Source organism: Typopeltis vanoorti, chromosome 7 (genome assembly GCF_054136105.1).
Source record: "Typopeltis vanoorti isolate ZY-2024b chromosome 7, IOZ_Tvanoo_1.0, whole genome shotgun sequence".
NCBI lineage: Eukaryota > Metazoa > Arthropoda > Arachnida > Uropygi > Thelyphonidae > Typopeltis > Typopeltis vanoorti.
In genome coordinates, this window is record NC_143555.1 from 118,018,203 (window position 1) to 118,042,181 (window position 23,979).

Here is a 23,979-nt window from a genome sequence, read left to right on the forward strand (position 1 = left end):
GTTATTCCATCTGAGCAGGTGTTTGGATCAGAATAACTGAAGCAATAGTCGGAACATGGAAAGGAGGAATAGAAGTCATGGAGGATCACCCAGTTGGCATCCCTTGCAGTGTCAAAGGACATGAGACTGTGAAGTAGTGGGTGTAGGTTGTTCTGCAGCAAAAGAAACTTGTATGAGGTTGTGGACCGAGTTTCCAAAAGGAGAACCGACAACCACAGTATACCTTTAAACGGAGTGTGTTAGGAAGAGGTCAAGTGTGTCAGCAGATTGATTGGAGGGAGGTTGTCTGATATTCTGGTGGGAAGATTCATGATCTGAGATAGGAAATCATCTTATTCAAATCATTCTGCAAATACTGCATATCAGCAGCATTCCTGATTACCCTATCTATCTCTGCATCATCAGCAAATAGCTGTATATTGCCTGTCAAATCCTTCCCAATATCATTAATGTACAGATTGAATAACAATGGACTAAGAACTCATCCTTGGGTTACACCACTGGTTATCTTAAATCTTGCAGACTCACATCTTGTGTATACCACTTTTTGATATCTGTCAGTCAGCCATCCTCTTATCCATATTCTACAATTTATGCAAAAGTCTTCCATGCTGTATTCTGTCAAAAGCTTAGCAAAATCCAAAAATATCATGGTGTATTCATTCCTCCCCTCCTCTTGTCTAGTTCAATAGTAACATTATCATAGAATGTGAGCAACTCGCTAAAACATGACCTTCCCTTAGTAAACCCATGCTGTTCATTGCAAGTAGAGATTCACTGTCAACCCATTTCTGAATGCAAGCCCTGACCAATTTTTCCAAAATTTTCACTACCACTCCTGATATACTAATTGGTCGATAGCCAGATACATCTGTCTTTGCACCACCCTTGTGCAATGGAATTACCATACACTCTTTCCATTCCTGTGGAATCTTCCCTGTTCAGAGACTCAATTTATATAGCCTGGTCAAACGAACAGCCAGTTCAAGCTGAATGCCTTTTTAACATCTGTGCTGATATGCCATCAGTCCCTGTTGCTGAATTCTTATTCAGTTTGTGCAATAGCTTTAATACTGCCTTTTCATACACCTGCGTTTCTTCATCCAGTGAAAAAGTAGCAGTGAATTCAATGTTGCATACCATCTGCATTCAGATGAGTTATTCTTTCATATCCATTCTTTCTTTTACTTGTAGCATATCAATAGAATTCTTGTGGGTTATCTTTAGCTTGCAGAGCCAATTTTCTTTTCATACTTGAACTTAGCTTTCTGTACAACAGTTGTGACTCTTCTAGGAATATCCAATATCATTAATATTCCTTCCACATCATCCTTTTCTCATGAATCTCTTGCTTAATAAGTTTACACATCCATTTGACTCTTTTTTTTAGACTCAGCATCTCCTATATAGGAAGGTGCAGAGTCTAAGAGAAGAATGACTGGTGATGTATCATAGGATTATGTGTTTGGGCCATTGCGGTTTAACTTGTATATTAATGATATTGGAGATGATGGTCTGAAAGTAATATCTGGTTATTTACTGGTGATGGAAAATCCAGTAGATTGCATACTAATCCGAACAAACTGATGGGCAAATGATAATGAGTATCAATCCACTTTGAAAACCAAATAACAATGCAGGCAGAATATTATATTTGTTTGCTGCAAGTGATCAATAAATCCAGAGAGGGTGATACCAGACAGGTTTAGAGGCCATTGCTGAGGTTTTTAAGTCATCACATCTAATAACTGCAACATTGAAGAAACTTCTAACTGTAGTGTTATCTAAGCCTTGTAAATGCTTTGATAAACTATATCTGGACATAATACTAATGCTCAGACATTAATATTACGTCCAAAATAAGCCTCCATGAAGTCCAAAGATTGCAGAATGATTGGTTTACTTGTGTCTTTTGGCTTTGAGACTATGCTTGTCTTGCCTGGATTCTGTAACAATGGAGAAATAGTTATAGAAATTCAGCATCAGATAACCAAAATAAATCTTAGTCTAAGGAATTTTATATATGAGGACAGAATGAGGGAATGTGGTATTCAGAGTCTGAGAAATTGATGTAAGAAAGAAGAGAGAGAAAGATGAGTCAGAAACTTCTTACAGTATAAATAAATGGGAAATTTTGCACCTCGTGGCAGTGGCAAGGAAGAACTTGGGAGTTATCTCTGAAAAGGGTGTATCAGGTAGCATATGAGGTTTACATTTTTCTCATGCCATGTAGTGGTTAAGTGGAATAAAACACTGGTATGTTTTGAGTGCGTCTTCAGCGAATAGGAGAGGCACTTGATATTGAGGCACTACATAACTATTCAAGGAGAGGCTGATAGATATTGAGGCACTAAATGAATTAGTATTACCCTAAGCTCCCAGGATAAATGATTAGGTTTCCTGGAGGAGACACATTAAAATATTACTAATAAAACTGGAAAATATCAAAAAAAAAATAAATACTGCACTCAAAACGAGAGACTATCAAAAATTCAAAGTTTCACAACTACAAGGATGGTCTGAAAGGTTCTCAGCCTTAACCATAGATGGTAACACTATCTGCAAGATCTTTCTTTCTAAGTTTGTACATCTGTCATAAGCATCCAAGTGAAATTGCAAGTCATTCTATCAAGTAGTTTTTTTTATACTACTGTCTGGAGCAAAAGTGTTGTCTGGCAGTACCAGCCTTAAAAATGATCCACGTGAAAGACGTCCAAAAGGCATAACAACGCTAGAAATCATGGATCAAGTGCAATATTGTATTGGATGACTGGCGAAGCAAAGTGCGTGAAATTGGTGAGACTATAGGCATTTCAAAAGAATGTGTACGATATATTTTGCATGAAGAATTGCATATGAAAAAGCTTTGCGTAAGATGGGTGCCACACTTGCTCACAGCAGATCAAAAACACACTCACATGAAAATCTCTGAACAGAGTATTGGAGCATTTGAATAAGAATAAAACTGATTTTGTGCATCGGTTGTTCAGCACAAAAGAAGACAAAGTCAGTTCCATCAGCAGGAAAGGTCATGGCATCGGTGTTTTGGGATGCTAAAGGCATTTTGTTTATTAATTATCTTGAAAAGGGTAAAACAATAACCAGGGAATATTATTCCGATCTTTTAACCAGACTAGATGAAAAAATTCATGAGAAAAGACCTGGTTTGCAGAAGAAAAAAAAAAATCATCTTTCATCAGGACAATGTACCTGCCCACAAAGGTGTTTTTGTAATGGAAAAATTAAGGGATCTGCACTATGAATTGTTGGAACATCCACCCTATTCCACAGATTTGGCTCCCTCTGACTTCTATCTCTTCCAAAAACTAAAACTCTTCCTCGAGGGTGAGCTTTTTCTTCAAATCAAAAAGTGATTTCAGCTGTAGAGGGGTATTTTGCAGATCTTACTGAGAATCACTACAGGGCCAGGATAATGGCGCTGGAGCATCACTGGAGTAAATATGTTAGTCTTAATGGAGATTATGTTGAAAATAAAATAATTTTGAAATTATAAATTCGTTTTTTCATTGTTAGGTCGAGAACTTTTCAGACCACCCTCGTAGGAGCCACTGTGCATTGCCGAAAAACTACAAACTGTAGATTTAATTAGTGAATTTTAAAAAACTCCAACTTACCAAATTGTACTTATCATTAAAATATGTGTAAGCTGCACTTTTCTGTTGGGTTTTGGCTTGCTGAGCTAAACTCAGGTCAGTGAGATGATGCTGTCGTTGTTCTAGTTCTGCAATCTATAAATAAAGATTCCTTAGAAACTTAAAAATATAAAAAAAGTTTAATATTGATTTAATTTGTAGTAATATTATAATTTTCCATATAGCAATTTTTTTTTATATTTTTAATTGTTCCTAAAACTTAAGGAGGAATGCTTTAATGAAAATATAAGGCTAAATAGCTTCAAGTATTAAATCATTAAAAGAAAAGTTAATAAAGTTCATCATTATTTTATACTAGGTGGGCAATTTGCCTTCTGGAACTTTTAAAGTTTCAGAAACTACTAAGAGTAGAATGAATATTTCTGAATTCCAAGTGACCAAGATGTTATTATTCTTACTGATCTCCAAGCAGTCCACTGACTGACAAACCACTCACCTCATAATTCATTAAATAATGATAAATCTTCTGCCACACTTAGCAATGTATTCGATTCACCTATTCATACTCTATACAAAGAATTTACTCCTTACTGACTTTGCTTATTACATCTTTACAGAATAGGCTACTGTAATCCATTTGCAAAAAAAATCTTGAAAAATCTCCTCTGTATCTATTCTAGTGATCTTAACTATTAAGAATTTGAACAAACCCCTAGTGCTAGGTCCACTTTCTCATAGTATGCTAAGGAGGGTATACATCATGGACAACACACCAAAACTAATACATTTTATTTACTAAAAACCAAAAATATGATTAATTAAAAACAAATGAAAAAAACTAATAAATAACAATGTGTAGTAGAGTGTAAACAACAACATTGTGTTTTGGTGTAGGTTTAAGTGGTGTAGCCAGTGGGCTGTATGGAGTGAAGTGCCCTCCTGTAATTGATGCGTCCTTGGAGATGTCATAATAATAACAATAAGCTTGATAACTAATAATGAAAAAACTGAAACATGAGATACACAGTAGATTTTTTTTTTTTTTTTAATGTGGGCACTGTTATTCTTGGTTTGCATGATAACCTCTCTGGAACTTGCAACACAACAATGTGCTGAATACCAGCCAAGAAGACTCTCTGACAGTATGCTCTTCCCATCTTGTATGTGTTCTCTGCCACATTTTTTCTTTTCCTTCTATGTTTTCCATTTCACCAGTAATGCATCACCACTTCTAAATCCTAGGCATCAGCAATTCAAGATAAATCTTCTCACTCAATATGTAGTTAAACAAAACATACACATTCACCTATGTTTAAAGATTTAAACTAGTCTTGAATGACAACTTCACAGAACAAATAAGAAAATTTAAATGCACAGAAAAAACTATCAGCCCAGAACATACATGAGAATTTAAATGCTTAGTAGATATCTATATCTATGTCTGCATCTATGTTTTAGCTAATGGAGATGTCCATCATGGGTGACTGCATGGAATGGTTTTTGATACCAAGACAAACCCTTTTGTGCTGTTTTCTTTAACAATTGTAATTTACATACTGAATGAGAGTTCAATTATGAAATATTAAAGAGTCTCTGTATGGTCTCCAATTTGAAACAATAATTCAAATATGTATAAGCCAGAAAAATCCTTAATCAAAAGCACTAATAAAAAGTGTAAAAACAAGCTCCTAGATTCATGTCATAAGCAAGGAGGTATCAAAACAACTCAGGCTAAAGGTGTATATTATTATTATTATTATTATTATTATTATTATTTTGACACCTCCAGGGAGTCCAAAGACTCATCGAGGGAGAGTGTGCTGACAGCATCGAACGATTGGTCCCCTTCCAACTACTAACCGCGCTCAAACTTACTTAACTGAGCCATTAGTAGCAAAAGTTCTACCAATCGACCAACCTTCACCGGCAAGCTATTAATCATTTTGAAATTTTAAAACTCCAAATGCATATACACTCTTTGCTGACACTGTAATATAAATCAAAATGGATATTTATTATCCCCTTCTGTTAATCCTTTTATTACACATTTCAAAATTTATTCTTTAATGCATACCTTTTTAGCTACTCCTTGAGCACCAGGATCAGTTTTTCCAGCTCGGTCTAGTAATGAATATCCTTCCTTCAAAGCAGGTTCGGTGATATCTTTGATGGCTTGAGTCATATGAGAATGTTGATGGACTAGAGCTGCACTACTCTGAGGAAGGTCGATCGTTGTCAATTGAACTTCAATCTGATCAAGTTTGTTTAGAGCCTATAAAAACAATAAAAAAATTTGCAAAAATAAAGATTACATATGTGTATAAATGTGAAGATTTTTTCCCTTATATTATTTCTTTTTGACCCGCTTTTATTTCCTGTATATTCCCAGAAAATACAGGAAAACTATTTTCAGGGAATCATATACATATATATATGATTAGTGAATTGCAGAGTCATATTCAATTGTTTGTAGATGATGTGAAGCAGGGAAGGATTATTAGTAATACTGCTGATGCAGTGGCCCTTCAGGAGGATTCGAATATAGTATATATATATATATATATATATATATATATAATTTATTATTATTATTATTATAATTCAGGACCTCCATTGATATCCATGGAGGTCCAATCACCACCTTTCCAATAAGCCCCCCCCCTCCCAAACTTCAAATTTCTATCAATTATCACCTCAAGATTCCTTGTCTCCTCCACTTACTCTAGTACAGTTCCACCAACAGAGTATACAGCCTTCCTCAGTGGATTTCAAACTTCAATAACTTATATTTAATTGCATTAAACGTCATCCCCATCCATTTGCCCATTTGTCACTTATTCGAATCCTCCTGAAGGGCCACCACATCAGCAATATTACTAATAATCCTTCCCTGCTTCATATCATCTGCAAACAACTAAATATGCCTCTGCAATTCACAAACAATGTCATTAATATAAAGATTAAACAGTACATATCTAAGTATCTACAGGCTGTAACTTATACACTGATGTCCAAAAGTTAAGGAAACTACATTTTTAATTTGTATATGAAAAATTTTCATGACTACAGCCACATGTGGACATAAGTTTATATATAGAATATATAAATTTATATATTCTATAATAAAGCCATCATACTAATAAATTATATTACACAAAATACAAATTTCGTATAAATTAAAATGTAATACTTTTTTGGCAAAAGTTACAAATTTCCTAAGGATAGTTAAGGAATCAATATACAGTGCTTACAGAAAACTATGCGGAGAGACATTTCCGTATGGAATATGTCCACCCTGATTCAGCTCTCACAAAACTGTTCCATGCTTAGCACCAAGTGATTCAGGAGTTCTTGAGGCAAACTAACCCACTCCTGTTTTCTGGAGGGAGAAATTTTGAGCAACCATGCACCTCCCTATTGCATTCAAAACATGTGCTATGGGGTAAAGATCTGGGAAGCATGCTGGCCACTTGATTCAATTAATATCCTCAGTCTCCAGAAGTATCTCCACTGCTCACATACAATGTGGTGTGGCATTGTTATCCATAAAAATGAATTCTTTGCTTACAGCACTACTAAACAATCAAACATGACATTGAAGAACTTCACTGCAATATCATTCACTAGTCATGTCCCTTTTCCAGCACTTGTAGCACATCCATTAAGCATAATGTCTCCCCACACCATAATCCTAGCAATACGATATCTATCCCTTTCAAGAACATTCTCACAATAATAAGCAGTACCACTTTTATGTCAGATCAAGTATCATCTAGAATCGGAGGAAGTGACTCTCATCTGTAAAGAGTTCATTAGCCCATTGGTGTCTTGTCCAATTTTTATAGATACAACCCCACTGAAATGTGTTCAGCTAACACTTCAAATACAGAAGAAATAACTCATATTCTATTGCTTATGTGCATGTTATTAATGAATGCATAGTGAAAGTTTTAAAACCACTGAATATTTTTGTTGCCTTTTGCCCCATCAGAAAAAAATCTCCACCTTTCTCACTTCTCCTGAGAACAAGCTTTTCCCTCTCAATTACCTAGGCATCTACCAGATTCTTTGTTCATGTTCTTGTGGATTATCTTATTGTGGATAAACAGGAAGATCTGCTTTTATTCAACTAGAAGAACACAAGTCTTATATTAAATACCATAAGCCTGAACAGTCTGGACTTGCACAGCATGCTGTCAACACTAAACATAAAATTCATTGGAACAAAACAAGAGTTCTTCATAAAAGTCTATCCTCGTAGAATGGCATTATAAAGAAATGTGTGAAACTTTACTTCGTTATCCTAATTTAAACAGATCCGATGGGCTGTGTCTATCTCCCCTTTGTGGGAGATAGTACTTTTTAAATCAGCTAATCTTTCCTAATTTTTTAATGAATTAGGAAATTACTGACCTTTTATAGTTATCTAACATTAGCTACTTAGGTGTCGCTTTTTTAGAATTGTCTGTTAATGTTTAATTGCCATTCTGGGACCTTGTACTGATGATACCTATGATATTTAAGAGAAACTTCTATGCTAATAAAGTATTTTATGTGAGTTTTCCTCTGGTGTTATAATTCTTTTCAATATGAAACAAGGTGCATAGTAAGGTGCATCAAGGTTCTGCATAGTATACAGAACCTCAATGCAAATATATTTAGGATTAGATGGGATATTAGCTTGAATACTACAAATATGTAGTATTTATGGAATTAGTAGTGCCTTTGACCAGATTGTTTGAGTCTCAGCTCTAGTGGGATCCCAAGGGAATAGCAAAAGGGGAAAATAATTCCATTGCAAAGGAAGCTCTAGAAGAGAGGTAGCAAATTATCAATCAATCAATCTATCAGCATCCTACAAATGATGATCAAGGTATTGGAGAATTTGCTTATGGGCAAAATTCAGGAATGAGCGGATAGCGGATAGGTCATACCTCAGTAAATTACTCACTTTCTATAATAAAGTAACAGTTGAGTTGGATGGGGAAAATGATTACACAATAATATGTTAGCTGCTGTAGCACAATTGGAAGAATAGTGGAACATTGTGCCTTTCGATTGGAAAAGATCTGGGTTTGATTCTCGTAGTGATGAAGGGAATCCATATATATGCAATTTTTCAGTTGAAAGTGAGTTAGCTTAATCTCATACGGTGGTAGCAGGGTTTTTCTCACAGAAACTCGATTTTTCATCCCACGAAAAGACAAATTGGCCTTCAAAACACACGCAATTTACAGACAAAAAAATACTGTTCTTAGTAGTGATAGGAGATAGATGGTGTTGATGGTAGTAGTAGTGTTGTAGTTGAAGAATTAAGTAGTAGTAGAGAGGATGAAATGTATTTTTAAGTGAAGTAGTGTGCCTTCCCACGATGAGTCCTTGGATTCCCTGGAGGTGTCACATAATAACAATAATGATACTGCTGGACATGATTAAATAGAAAAGAATTGAAACACTGGAGGAAAACTCATGTAAAACACTTTATTGGCATAGAATTTTCACCTAAGTATTGTCAATACAAGATCACAGAATGGCAATTAAACATTAACAGACAATTCTGCAAAGTGCCACCTAAGTAGCTAATGTAATATAACTATAAAAAGTCAGAGTATATTTTATGAAGGAGAAGAATTCATGAGAGGGCAGTGATAGCAGTATGCCACCAGGCTCTATAACTCACTGCTAGTCACTGGGCCACAAGGCTCTGTATTCAAACCAGCATATTTAACTTTTACATTAATGCAAAAGGAAATATGCAGTTCTTTGCTCATGATGTAAAAGTGAGGCAATACTTTAATAAAGATGATGTATGAGAATGCTTCTAAGTTTAATGTTGAAAAGTGTAAAATTATGCATTTTGCAAAAAGGAATGCCAGTTACATCAATGTGCTACATTGATGTAACTGGACTGGAGGAAATTAATGAGGATAGGGATTTGGGGATGCTGGTAAACTGCAAGTTAAAGTTCAGAGGGAACATTACAAAAGTGGCTAATACAGCTTATGGGATTACCTGGTTATTTAAAAATTATTATTATTATTATTAGACACCTCCAGAGGAGTCCAAAGACTCATCGAGGAAGGACACCTGCTCTATAACTCTGTTTCCAACATTCAATCCACCAACTGACTGCAACTACACCAATGCCATCTACTGCCTACCACCACCACTAGTTTTTCCACAGACAATCACAAACATCTATGCCCACGGTGGGATTTGAACCTGCAGCCTTTTTGGCTGGAGAGCAGATATGCTAACCACTTGGCCAGCCAGGCTGGCAAATATGTTGACAAACAGAGATAAGGTGGGGCTTCCCCCCCCCCCCCTCAAGCATCTCCCACTTTCTCAGAAGGCCCATCCCAACCATTTTTAATACTTCTTGAACTCATTTAAGCCATTCACCACTCTCCAAGCTAAAAACCTAGTCCTAACACTCTTGTTCTCTCCCTTCTTGTCATGTACTGAAAAAAAGTCTTCAGTATCATTATATGTTATATCTCTTTATAAGGTCATGATACAGCCCCCATCTGGACAATTATGTGCATATCTCATCATCTGGGTTTCTTGAGGAGGAGAAAGAGGTCGAGAGATGATTCAGAGACAAGTCACAAAGATGGTAGTAGGTCTACAGAATATGTTTGTGAGAACGGGTTGAAATTGTGTGAGTTACAGAAATTGGTTAATACACTGGAAAGGGGAAATATGATAGAGACATATAAGTTGCTTAAATGTTTTTATAGGATTAGTAATTTTACAGTACATGACTAGTGGGGAGGAGAGAGAACTATTGGATCATCACTGGAAATTAAACAAGTGTGAGAAATAGTATTTTTGGTGGAAGAATGGTGCATGAGTGGAATGAGTTGGCAGAGTCAGTTGTGAATGGTCTGTTGGTGAATAAGTTCAAAGTGAAGTATAACAGGTATTATGTGAATGTTGATATTGGTGAAATGAGTGCTTCCCTTAATGAGTCTATGAACTCTATCCTTCTTTAACAATAATAATAATGACTAACTCATCTCCAGGTGAAAAGCCTTAGAAAAGTTTCTTGTATCCTAGAAAAGATTCATAAACTAAAGCTTCAACAGCTTTAGGTTATGACTAAACAAGAATGTTCTTTGTAGTATTTATTTCCACTAAAATTTTCTTAATTTTGTTTATTTTCTAAAACTAAAGTAAAAAAAAAAATTAAAGACATCAGTTATAATAAATAATAACAGTAATAATGTCAGAACAAACACATCTCGAAACATACTAACCGTATGAGCTAAATTAAAAAAAGAAATAGATGCACTTAAAAGCTGATGCTTAATCTCAAGAGAAGAAATAAAATCTGAACAGAGGGATAATACATCATAGGCTCTTGATTTCATCTCTCCTCCTGCATAATGTCCTGAATTAGCAGCTTGTTCAGCTTTGTGAAGCGATCTGATTGCACGGTCCTGAATTTCCTGCAAAAAAATTTTTTTAAAAATTTAGTAAATAAAAATTATTTTTTACTTAGCACCTTTAGTGACTGAGTAGTGATAATTAGGATTTGATACTCATAATCTGGAAAATGAAGTAATATTCTATGCAATATCATGGAAATATTTCCATTACAATTGCTTCAACAATTCTCTCTAAGAAGATAATTTTTCCTAATTCAATAGTGCATGACTAGAAAATTTAATACATACCTATGTAGGTGTTAACTATATACTCTGTTTTTAAATAAACCAAAATGATATTCTAAAACTGTATTCCATGTAAATCTTCCTGCCAACAATTTAATATATAGTTCACTTTATTCACTTATAACATTAATGTGTACAGAATCTGACCACTCAACTTCTGACTGAAAGGAAAACCATTTATTAAAGAATTTTAGCATTGTCACATACACACATACATGTAGTTATATAATTAAAGAATCCTAACAATATGCACAGTTTTTTTATTAGTTGTTATAGTAATAAGACCTGCAACTGTATATACACCAACTAGTTAATGAGCGCTTCTCACCACATACCATTACACTCTTTGGTCATAGGAAGAAGTCCTTTATCTTTCCCTTCTGCTATTTTTTATGGAAAACTTTGAAAAATGGTTCCCTACTCAAGCAACCCCTAAGCCAGTAATCTAGTGGAGATATGTGAGACATGATATACAGTTGACCTTGGTCAACTGCATATCATATTTCCATGATATACAGTTCGGGGGTTAGGGGTACTGATCCCCCATGCAGTCAAAAATCTGCATATAGCTTTTGACACCCAAAAACTTAACTATTGATAGCTTACTGTTGACCGGAAGCCTTACCAATAACACAAACAGTCGATTAACACATATTTCGTATGTTACATGTATTATTATTATTATTTAGGCCTCCAAGGAGTTAAAAGACTCATCGCAGGAGGTCCTTCCTAGGAAACACAAGTCTATCAAGATTCATCGTGGGAGGTCCCTCCTAGAAAACACAAAGTCTATCATACCACTCCTTAAACTCATTGACCGTTCACACTCTCACCACTCTATTAGACAATGCATTACGCTAGAGGAAAGAAAATGTTATTAAGAAAATCATAAGGAAGAGAAAATACATTTACAGGACTGTACTATATTTATTGATACTGTAAGTTTATGTCGTCTGCACAAGATGAATTGTCTGTCTGGCAGTACTTACATCAATATTATCCTTGATGATACAAAACACTGAAGATTTTATACGTATAGCTAACACTAGGCATCAAAAATGAAAAGATAATGTGAAAAAGAAATTCATATTTATTTACAGGTATAATGATTCAGGCATTGAATACAAAGAAGCAGCAATATGATTGCTTTATGGGCTAGCATATACACTAATGAATGAATAATTATAAAATTTTTATTTTTTATGCTAATTAATTAATTAAGTATTAACTAATTAGTTAATAACAGTCAATTTTATATGCAGTTATGATTTAATACTGCATCTTTACATTTCTCTCAACTGCAAATGGTGCCATGTACAGTCTGCAAGTGCTTATGTGTGCATATGTTTTGATAAATTTTAACTTTTTATAATAGATTTGTGTATATTGTGTATATAATAATAATATTTTATGACAAATAATAAAAAAACAGACTAGTATCTACATACATTTTATGTATTAATGACATACCCAACTTTTTCTTACTTTTTTTTTTCGATATTTCTAAGTTATGCAGTTTGTCTGTGAGTTTTTTCAAATTGTTGCAAATCTCCAAAAAATGTTCAAATATAATTATTGAAAAAAATTCATGTATAAGTGGACCCACACAGTTCAAACCTGTATTGTTCAAGGATCAACTGTATTATATATGATATAAACAATTTTTTCATTCTCTTCATTGGTTCATCTAAAAATTCAATTCACATTGTAAATTAAAGATGCCAAGAAATTATATACTTGGTTTAATCTAATATCCAAGTGTATGCAAACAAAGTTTGCGTGTGAAGTTACTTCAAGACTGGGCTACTTGTATATGGAGGCTGATGACTTCACATCGATTGCCTTAGTATCCTATAATGCAATGTACATATCCTCACAGATGTATAACGCTAGGCATTGCAGGAAGGACCACTACCCAGAACAGTTTCAAGATTTACTGAAGTCTCATCAGAGGGAGCCAGACCCAGAAGTGATACCAAGGTATAATGCAGAAGTCATATTTCTATATACAAGTAGCCAAAAGGTGCCACACCTTATTACTCGAATACTCTGTATTAGAGATAGATGTTGAAAATTTTTTCACTTGGTTATACTATAAATTAAAGATGGCAAGAAATCATATTCTTGGTTTGATCCTTTATCCCAATGTATGCAAACAAAGTTTGCAAGTGAAGTCACTTCACAGCCTCCACATACAAGTAGCCCAGTCACTTCATTTGGCTACTTGTATATGGAGGCTGATGACTTCACATCAATTCCCTTAGTATTACTTATCTGCATTACTTCAAACCTGGTAGTTTGAAGTAATGCAGTGGGAGCCAAACACTTCTGGGTTTGGCTCCCACTGATAAGACCTCGATAAAGGTCAAAACAGGTCGGGGTAGTGGCCCTTTCCATAACGCATAACATTATACATATCTATAAGGATATGTGCATTGCATTGTGGGATACTAAGGGAACTGATGTGAAGTCATCAGCATCCATATACAAGTAGCCCAGTCGTGAAGTGACTTCATGCGCAAACTTTGTTTGCATACACTTCAATAAAGGACTAAACCAAGAATATAATTTCTTGGCATCCTTAATTTATAGTATAACCAAGTAAAAAACTTTCAACATCAATTCACACTGGAATTAAGGAGTGAAGATAAACTACCTTTTTATTTTAATCAGTTTAATCTAAAAAAAAAGAAAGAAAAGAAAGAAAAATATTATAAAATATTCTGAAAAGACTACAACTTCAAGTTATTTAAAAAGAATATCAATAGATTACTTTTCTCTTGGCCATAGCCCATACACAAGGGCTTGATTTGCTATCATTTTTGCAGCCTCTTGAATTGTAGTGATGAATTTTAAAAAGATCGGAGATAGGTACTGGTGAAAGTGTTGTTCAATGAGAGAATGGAAGTGCAAAATCTGAGAAAAATAGGCATTATTATTATTAATTATCAGACCTCCATGGAGTCAGTGACTCATTGTAAGAGGTAGACACTATCACATACAAAGCTCATTCAACCATGCCTTGAACTTACTCAATGTCTCTACATTCACAACACACACAGGCAATGCATTCCACTCACTAACCACTCTCCATGCAAAGAACCTGTTCCTCACTCCTCTGCTCACACCCTCCTTATACAATTTTCAGTGATGGCCTCATGTTCTTCCCCCCCCCTCCAATCTCCCATTCTATGAAAAATCTCTTCCATGTCAACCTGATAACAACTGCTGACTAACTTATATGTCACAATCATATCTCCCTGCCTCTTCCTCCTATTCATGAGGCTCTACAATTTACATTCTCTTAATCTGTCCTCATACTCCAAATTCATAGACAAGTGATTTTCAACCTTTTTCATAATATGGCACACCTAGACCACATTCGGTTTCACCAGTACAGCCACTCTGGTCTTGCAGACCATGCTATAGATACACGCCACAGAATACGGTGGAAGAAAGCCATGGTAATACACCGTAGTAAATTCAAATTTGAAAGGCTATTCGTGGAATCAGCCTCAGCCCTAAGAAACAGTCCAAACCTCAACAAATTTGGTTGCATGAGACTGCCCCAAATTTGGAGACTTACATCACAAGACCTTCAGCCCAACGGCCAAGAGTATCTACACAGCCCGCTAGGGGGCACCATCAGGACTTTTAGGAGAAACAATAGCTTCCTGCTTCGTCCTCATTTACTGTGTGTAGTGCCTGCGTGCACGTGTCTTTATTTTAAATTCCTGCGAAGAGGGCAACGTGGCATTGCCGAAATATTGGAAATATAGATTAAAGTTTAATTTACTTTATATCCTATGTACGTTGTAAATTCCTTAAATTATTTAATAAGCATGTTTAACCAACGTCTAAGCCTTTCTACGAGAATTACCTAGACTAATTATTAAAATTCTGCAGCACACTAAAAATATATTCTTTTAATTTTTTTGATGATCTGGCAAAAAATAGGCATAATTTTGATTGATTTACACACACAATATATTAATAATAGCAATTACTTATCTTTTTTGCTTCAAAATGTAAACTATATTTTTAACATTTTGAGTAAAAAAAAACAATACTCAAAATTATTTAAAAAAAATTTTATTGATTTTTTTCCAATGAATATTAAATGTATTAAATAATATACATACTTGCAGTTAATTTTAATTGGATATCTGAGCTTGATGTTGTTTCAGAATGTCTTTTGTGCGAGGTCGAATTTTAGATAGGCATACTATTAAATAATCTTCCAAGGATTCTAGCAGTGATCTATTTTTGTTATTAATAACATTCATTGCGAAAAACCTTGATTCGCACAAATATGATGTGGAGAATGGAAGAAGTACTTCTATTGCTTTTTTGGTAATATTTGGAAATTCACTTCTTAGCGATAATGCATCTATTGGTGAATGCTTTAGTTTAAACCTCTGTCATTTCTTATATCTGTTACTTCGTCCTCTTCTGTAATCTTTAAATTTCCCAATTTACATGCACTTAAGACAAACGGATCTCTTATCTAATCAAAGGATGATATGTTAAGTGAGGGAAAATATTTTTCAATATTTGTATTTAGTAATCTTAAGGTTTGTAAAATTAGATCTATTAGATTTTCATTTAGTTTGCATTTTTTCGTTAGTTCAAACATATTTACTGCATTTTCTTTTCTGATTCTTTCTTCCCAAAGCATTTCCCTTGAATGCATTAATTTTGTCACTGGGAGTAAGAATGTTTTCATAGTCTCTCTGCATACTTTTATTAAGTGTATTAAAAGATTGAAATAAATCAGCAATTAATGCAACCTTACTACACCAAAACTTGTTGCTAAGAAAATCTGATAACTCAGATTGTTGAGTTGTCAAAAAAATTAGAATTTTCTCTTTTAGTTCATAAAATCTTGATAAAACTCATCCACGAGATAACCATCTCACTTCTGTATGTATTAACAACTGCATGTAAGAAGCTTCCATTGAGGAGCATAGTGCTGCAAACAATCTCGATTGTAATGGCCTGGCTTTTATATAATTGACAATTTTGATAGTCTCATCTAGTACTTTTTTTAAGCTCAGGTACCAATGATTTTGACACTAGTACTTCTCTGTGGAGAAAACAATGTGTAAAAATAATTCTAGGATTCTTAATTTGAGCCAGTTTAACAAATCCTTTTACATTTCCTGACATCAGGTCGGCACCATCCGTGCAAATACTGATGCAAGAATCCCAAGACAAGTTATGGCAATTAAAGTCATTATCAACAACATCAAAAATATCTTGGCCCTTCGTTGTTTCCGGGAGTGGTTGACAAAATAAAAATTGTTCTATAATATCTTCCTTATAAATAAATCTACTGAAGGCTAGACGTTGAGCTTTACTAGTTACATCAGTTGATTCATCCAACTGAATAGCAAACATATCTGCTTCTTAATGTGAGATACCACTTGCAACTCAACATCTTTGGCCAAATCCTGAATACATCGATAAATGGTGTTATCTGACATAGGAATTTTTAAAATCTCCTTTTCATATTCCTCACCAAACATGATATTAACAATTTTACAGCATGCTGGCAGAATTAAAGATTCTGCAATTGTGTGAGATTTAATTTTTTTTTTTAGCACTAATTTCTGTGATTGCGTAACTGGCTTCTTGGGCTTTTTTGGACATAGTTACAAATTTATTCCATCTTTTTGCTTGAATAGTTTTATCCGGTACAAGTCTTTTAAAATATTCAGCCAGTTTTTCACTCAAGTGAGAATGTTTAGATTGTAAATGTCTTTTTAATTTACTTGGAAACATAGCGTTACTTGCTAATTTTTTGCCACAAACTACGCATGCAGGATGTGGTGGATCTTCTTGACTGGAAATAAAGCCAAATGACAAATAATTTTCGTAGTAATCATGAACGTTTGTTTTTAATTTAATTTTAGAAGGACCAGTACTAGATATGGTATCAGCTGCTGATGTGCTGGGCAAAACTAGCTTCACTTTCTTCTTTCTTTTTTTTTTTTTCTTTCGACGCACTAGCTTCACTTTCTCTATTGTCTTCAAATTTTTGTTTTTTTATTACAAATTTATCCATGTTAAAGGAATACTATCGAATAAAATTAACTGAATGAAAAAAAAAAACAATAAAAGAACTCTTACCATTTACCTTAAAAATAAGAGAATTCATCATCATCATTAAATTCCTGCCATGTACCCTCAAGGAGGTGTACAGGATATGATAGTACTACATGAAAAATTTACATCATTACTAACTTCCTATCTACAATTTTTCTCCAAATCAGTCTGTTACTTGTCAAGACTCCAACATTATCAGATCTTATATTTCTATCATCCAAGGCACTTTGTACCGTATCAATCCACCTATATCTTCCTCTGGGGTTTTTTACTGCCAACCTGGCAGAGAACACTTGTTTTGCTAATCTTTTCTTGCCCATTCTGTTTAAGTGACCATACCACCTGAGATTTGCTCTGCTAACGCATTCTTGGATACTGACAATGTCAAGTTCTTTCCTAATATCCTCATTTTTAATATGATATTGCCATTGATGCCATCTGTTCACGCCTCTAATCTTTCTCATATCTGCTGTCTCTAGCCTTCCACAGGTTCTCCATTCACAACGCAGTTGACATTTTCAATGATTCTGCCTATTTTCATTGTCTTTGTCTTTTTATTGCTGACCTTCATACCATATCTATTACAACAGTTATTCAATTTAGTCAGGGAATCTTGCAGACTTGTAGCGGATTTTAGAAGTATAACATCGTCTGCATAAAGCAAAGAGCTGACATTAACATCTCCAATTCTGACATGACATTTAATACCACTTTCCTTCATAATGTGATCCATATAGATAATGAATATCAGAGGGGATAATATACATCCTTGTCTCACACCTAATTTAACATTAAACCATCTTCCTGTACTTCCTTCAATTCTAACTGCTGACTTGCAACTCAAATATAGACTACGTATTGCTTGATATAATGCTCCATTGATGCCATATAACTGTAGCATATTGAATAGCTTCTCTCTTGGCACCTTGTCATATGCCTTTTCCAGATCAACAAAACTTAAATACAGATCTTTGTTATATTTCCATGCTTTCTCGTCTATTCGTTGTAAAGTGAAGATTTGATCCTGACAGCCTCTATTTGGCCTGAATCCAGTTTGTTCCTCACCAAGCTTTGCTTCCACAATTCTTCTCAACCGTTTCTCAAGTATACTTGCATAGATCTTGCCAGGAACACTCAGTAGGGAAATACCTCTGTAATTCTCACAATCACTTTTATTCTCCCTTTTTATATATGGGTACTATGAGAGCCCTTCTCCAATCATCTGGAATTCGTCCTTCTGTCCAAGCCCTCTGAACTATGCAGTGTAGCCACTGTAAAACATTTAAACCTCCATACTTGAGCATTTCTGGTCTAATATCAGCTGCTTTCCACATTTCAGACTTTTGATGGCTTTTTCTACTTCAAGCATGGATATGTATTCCTGATTGCATGCCTGGTCAGTGTTTTTTATTATTGTGCTGTCATCACTGCTAGTTTCATTTAGCAATTTTTTGAAGTAATTACTCCATACTTGAAGGATATCTTTTTCCCCAGTTTTCATATCAGTTTTATCGTCTCTAATTCCTTTTACAGCACTCTTTCCTCCATTTCTGAGCTTCTTCAATAACCTCCAGAATATCTAGCCACCTTCTTGATATTTATTTTCTATATTCTTACCAAAGTCTTCCCATGACTTTTGTTTAGCTAGTTTTACACCGTGTTTAGCTTTCTTACATTTGTCTCTGTATTCTCTAAGAGCACAAGCTGACTTATTTGCCAGGAACTTTCGATATGCTTTCTTCTTTTCCTTCACTGCCACTTTAACTTCTTGTGTCCACCAGGGAGTTCTGATTTTTCTATCCTTGCAGACAACCTCACCACATGTCTCTCTGGCAGAATCAATCAATGTTTTCTTCAGAGCTTGCCACTGAATCTCAAAGGTTTGATTCCTGTTCTCAAACTCTTTCATTTTTTCTTGAATAATGTTTGTATATTTTAGTCTACAATTCACATCTGAGAGCTGCTCAACTTTTATTTGCTTAAAACTTTCTTACATGTTCTTCTTTTCAATATGAAATTCAATTTTATCCTGTTCCAGACTAAATGGTGACCACTTCCAATTTCAAATCCTCTTTACACTCTAGTGTCCTGCACCAGAGAGAAAACATCACTATCAACAATAATATAGTTAATGAGACTTTTCTTATTCCTTGCCTCTTCTCTCCATGTGAATTTGTGCACATTTTTATGGTGTTAGTAATAACCAGTCCATGTCCTGAGCAGAAATCTAACAAGTATTTGCCATTATTATTAGCTTTGCTCTTTTCTCCAAATTTTCCCAAAATATTTTTATATGTCTGACAATCATTTCCTACTCTGCTATTTAGATCCCCAACAAGGACCAACTTTTCATTTTTCATTGTGTCAGTTGCTTTTTCTAAAGCCTCAAAAAATTCCTCCACTTCTACCTTAGGAGAACCTTCTGTGGGACCATAGACACAAATAAGTCTCATTGTCTAGTTCCCCATTCTGATATTTGCCCACATTACTCTACTTGAAACTGCCTGCCATTCAAGAAGATTAGCCTCGTATTTAGTGTTGAATACTATGGCTACTCCTTCTTTTCCTTGATTGTTATTGCCTGAATATAACATTTTGTATTTATTGCTCAGAAAGATCTCACCAGTTTTGGTCTTTTTTGTTTCAGTCACCCCTATTATGTCGATCTGGTACTTATCTAATTCCTCAGCTAGCTCCATTTCTTTGTCATTCAGGCTTCTTATGTTGATAGTACCAATCTTCAATTATGGTGATATTGAGTTGTGGTGTGTTTTAGGATTTGTTTCAGTATCTGACTTTTCGCTGTTCACCCTGGTTCCCTGGCAAACACAACGGGGGTCTCGTTTAACTGGGCGATGCCTCAGCCGGCATGAAATTCTATCATGTTGTACCATCATTTAATATTGTGGTTTAAAGCCAATAAGAATACAATTTGGTCAGCTAAATAAGAGAATTAAAATAAGAACTAAAATAAGAGAATTAAATGAAGTTATTTGTGGACACACACTTATCAAAAGATTAAAGCTAATTAACACACAATTTTAAACTGATTCACCAACCTTAAGTTTCATAAAATATAAATAAGGGAGCTTCAGGTGTGGATGGAAGACCAGACACTAATAAATAAATGTGCAAATTATGACATCATTTCTTTAAATTAATTTGTTTTCACAAATCTTGTGGAACACCAGTTGAAAATCACTGATCTACACCAATGACATCTACTGACTACCACCACCACCACTAGTATTTTTTGTCTGTAAATTGCATATGCACTCAAGGCTGATTTGCTGTATGCAGGATTAAAAAAAATGAGTTTCTGGGAGAAAAAACCTGGTCTATATGAGATCAGCTAACTAACCTTCGTTAAAATAAAAGCATATAAAGATTCCTCTCATTATGATGAGAATCAAACTTAGGTCTTTTCCAATTGAAGGGCACAACATACCATCATTCTTCCAATTGCACTACAGAGGCATATATATTATTATTATTTTATTAATATTACTACTATTACTACTACTACCACCACTACTACTCCCACATTATACCTCCAAGGAGTTGATGTGATGAGTCCTTGAGATCCATCACTCTCAAATCCCAGTTATTACAATTATTAACACCGGGCCTCCATGGAATCAAAACACTAATCGTGGGAAGCAAACACTATTACACACAAAACCCATCAAACCATGCTTTAAATTCCTTCAATGTATCTGCATTCACCACAGTGCCAGGCAATGTGCTCCACTGACCAACCACCATCCATGCAAAGAACCTACTCCTTATGTCCCTGCTCACACCTTCCTTATAAAACTTCCAGGAATGTCACCTTGTTCTACTCCCATCCCATTCTACAAAAACATTCTCATACATTAACCTGGTAACAACCTTTTACCAACTTATATGTCTAAATCATATCCCCTGTCTTCCTCATATTCACAAGGCTTTGCAAACTGCATTCCCTCAATCTGTCCTGATATCCCACATCCCAAAGACCAGTTATGACCTTAGTTATTCTTCTTTGGACCCTTTCCAACATATCCTCATCACCATGAAAACCAGGAGGACCAAATCTGTACACAATAATCCATAAGAGGTCTGATCAAGGCCTTATACAAGGGAACCAGAACATCTTTATATCTTTATTTCTCAAGTTAAGATCCTTTATTCTCCTTTATTGCCACTCTGCTCAGTCTCAACTATCCCATTTGCATCCCGATCTATTCCATTTCTATGCTGATCATCCCTATACATATGGTGGTCGGCAGTAGATGGCATTGGTGTAGTTGTGGTCAGTTGGTGGATTGAGTTGGTGGAGACAGTTGTAGAGCAGGTGCCCTCCCTCGATGAGTCTGTGGACTCCCTGGAGGTGTCAAATAATAACAATAATAATATATTCACTACTATTCCAACACCCACTCTCCCTGTGAGATCTCTCTCTCTCTCCCTGTCCACCTGGGCTTTCCGGAGATACTGCAATACATGATGTGAGAATAAATGTAGGGGAACTGGAGTTGCTCACAATATTAAAAACCTCAGCCTGTATACAGACATGAGACTGAATGGGATATTAGGTTGTATTTATGAGAATGTGCAAGAAAAATGACAGTGTCCCTTAACAAAACTGCATTAGTATTAAAAATTGACTCTGGCAGGGACTCTAAAGACTGGAAAGAGGGTAAAATATTCCATTACATGAAAGAGGCTCCAACAGGGATAGAAAATCACAAATTGTTTAGTATCCCAACAGTGATGGTTAAAAGCCCACTAGCAGTTATGGTCAAGGATCTGTTTACAAATCACTGCTGCTGCTGCTGCTTAACTTGTACTAGTGATACTGGGAACATTTTAAATGATGATATATTGGAGAAAACTATAAGTAGAGCAGATTTTAGCTTAAAGTATTTGCAAAATTCACTAACGGCAGAATTTAGGAATGGATGGACATGAATATGATACTGTAAAGGAGACACAGCTATAGAGGACAACATTGTGAAGGAAAGATCTTGACTAAGTAATTTACTCATAGAGTGACAGCTGTGGATAAAGGAAATTGCTACAACTTCATAATGCAGGACATAATAAATACATTTGACAAGATACTGCAAGGAATTTGTTATATGATTGGTAGCAATGGGGATAAATATGAAATTGATAATATTATTCATATTATTATCAATTTCAATATTATTCACACTATTATTCATATTATAATAATCATTAACAAGGGCAGTAAAATCCAAGCAAGAGAGAGAGAGAGAGAGAGAGAGAGAGAGATGTATATACAGTGACATTGCTATAGCTTTTGCTGCCTAGGGTTTAATTGAGAGGGGCAGCAAACTCAGTCTCTGAGTTTGCTGCCCCTCTCAATACACACCCAAAATACTACAAAAAGTCAAAACAACGTATAGGGTAAGGTTCAAAGTGCCACCCAGGGTGGACCGTCCCCTCCACCCCCTAGCTATGCCACTGTGTATATACAATATATTCAGATAGCCTCTAACAAGTACATCATTAAACTACAACATACAGGTTGAGATAACAAATTAGGTAGTTGGACAAGAGATTAACTGTCTCATAAGTATGTATTAGCATGCTGTTTGTATGCTAGAAAAGCCCACTAGCAGTTATGGTCAGGGATCTGTTTACAAATCACTGCTGCTGCTGCTTAACTTGTACTAGTGATACTGGGAACATTTTAAATGATGATATATTGGAGAAAACTATAAGAAGTAGAGCAGATTTTAGCTTTATAGGAAAATTGGAATAGACTGTGTGAGTAGTTCAGTCAGCAAAGATACCAATTAGATGTATGAGGTTTACAAAGTGTAAAGTTTTGAAGAAGTCAAGGATGGAATACAGAGTACACAAATCAGAATACTGCACCGAGGTAGAAGAGATAACAGATCGGGAGGTGATAATGGATAAGGACTTGACAGTTAGGATACACATACATAGCTAATACTGTGAGGACATCACAACAGATTATGGCAATGATGCAGAAAACACTGACTTATAAGTAAGGTAACTCAATGTTCTCTGCAGAAAGAGAGAGAGAGCACTGATGTGTTGAGGTAAGTCATAGTTCCTTATATAATGTCTTGGTCAAGCGATATATGATTACTGCAGATTTAGTCACATACAAGTAGTATTTTGAGAGAATGAGGAAATATTGGAAAGGGTTTAGATTATTATTGTTGTTGTTGTTGTTGTTTGAATTACAGTCAAAGTAATCACTAAAGCTATGAAGCTAGTGTATTACGTCTAGTATTCATGTGTGTTCTTTTTGGCTGATTGGTCTTTGAATTTTTTTTTGGGGGGGGGGGAGAGAAACTTGATTTTCTGGGAGGAAAAAAAAATCTTGTCATCTTCTTATGAGACTGGCTAAGGAAAAGGTCCACAGAGTATTGACTAAGATAGTTTCTGATGACGGAAAGTAAGATGGATAAGAGAGAGAGATATTTTCTGGGATTTCCTGAACATGAGAAAAGAAGCATAGAGGAGGGGGGATGACATGAGTGAGCCATATAAAGTTGGTATGGGAATTGTTATCAGATTACTGTAGAAGAGGGTTACAC

The 23,979-nt window shown here is 35.1% G+C and overlaps 1 protein-coding gene across 3 annotated transcripts in view; it reads right to left on the reverse strand.

The window, feature by feature from the left end:
- LOC150104992 (uncharacterized) overlaps positions 1-23,979 on the reverse strand; it is a 768,027-nt gene that overhangs the window by 587,148 nt on the left and 156,900 nt on the right. For all 3 annotated transcript variants that reach the window (XM_090395452.1, XM_090395451.1, XM_090395453.1), the window contains exons 7-9: positions 10,874-11,065; positions 5,689-5,886; positions 3,636-3,749 (exon numbers count right to left, since the gene is read on the reverse strand). In XM_090395452.1, coding sequence (XP_090251578.1) covers positions 3,636-3,749; positions 5,689-5,886; positions 10,874-11,065 — 504 coding nt within the window. The remainder of the gene's footprint in view (positions 1-3,635; positions 3,750-5,688; positions 5,887-10,873; positions 11,066-23,979) is intronic.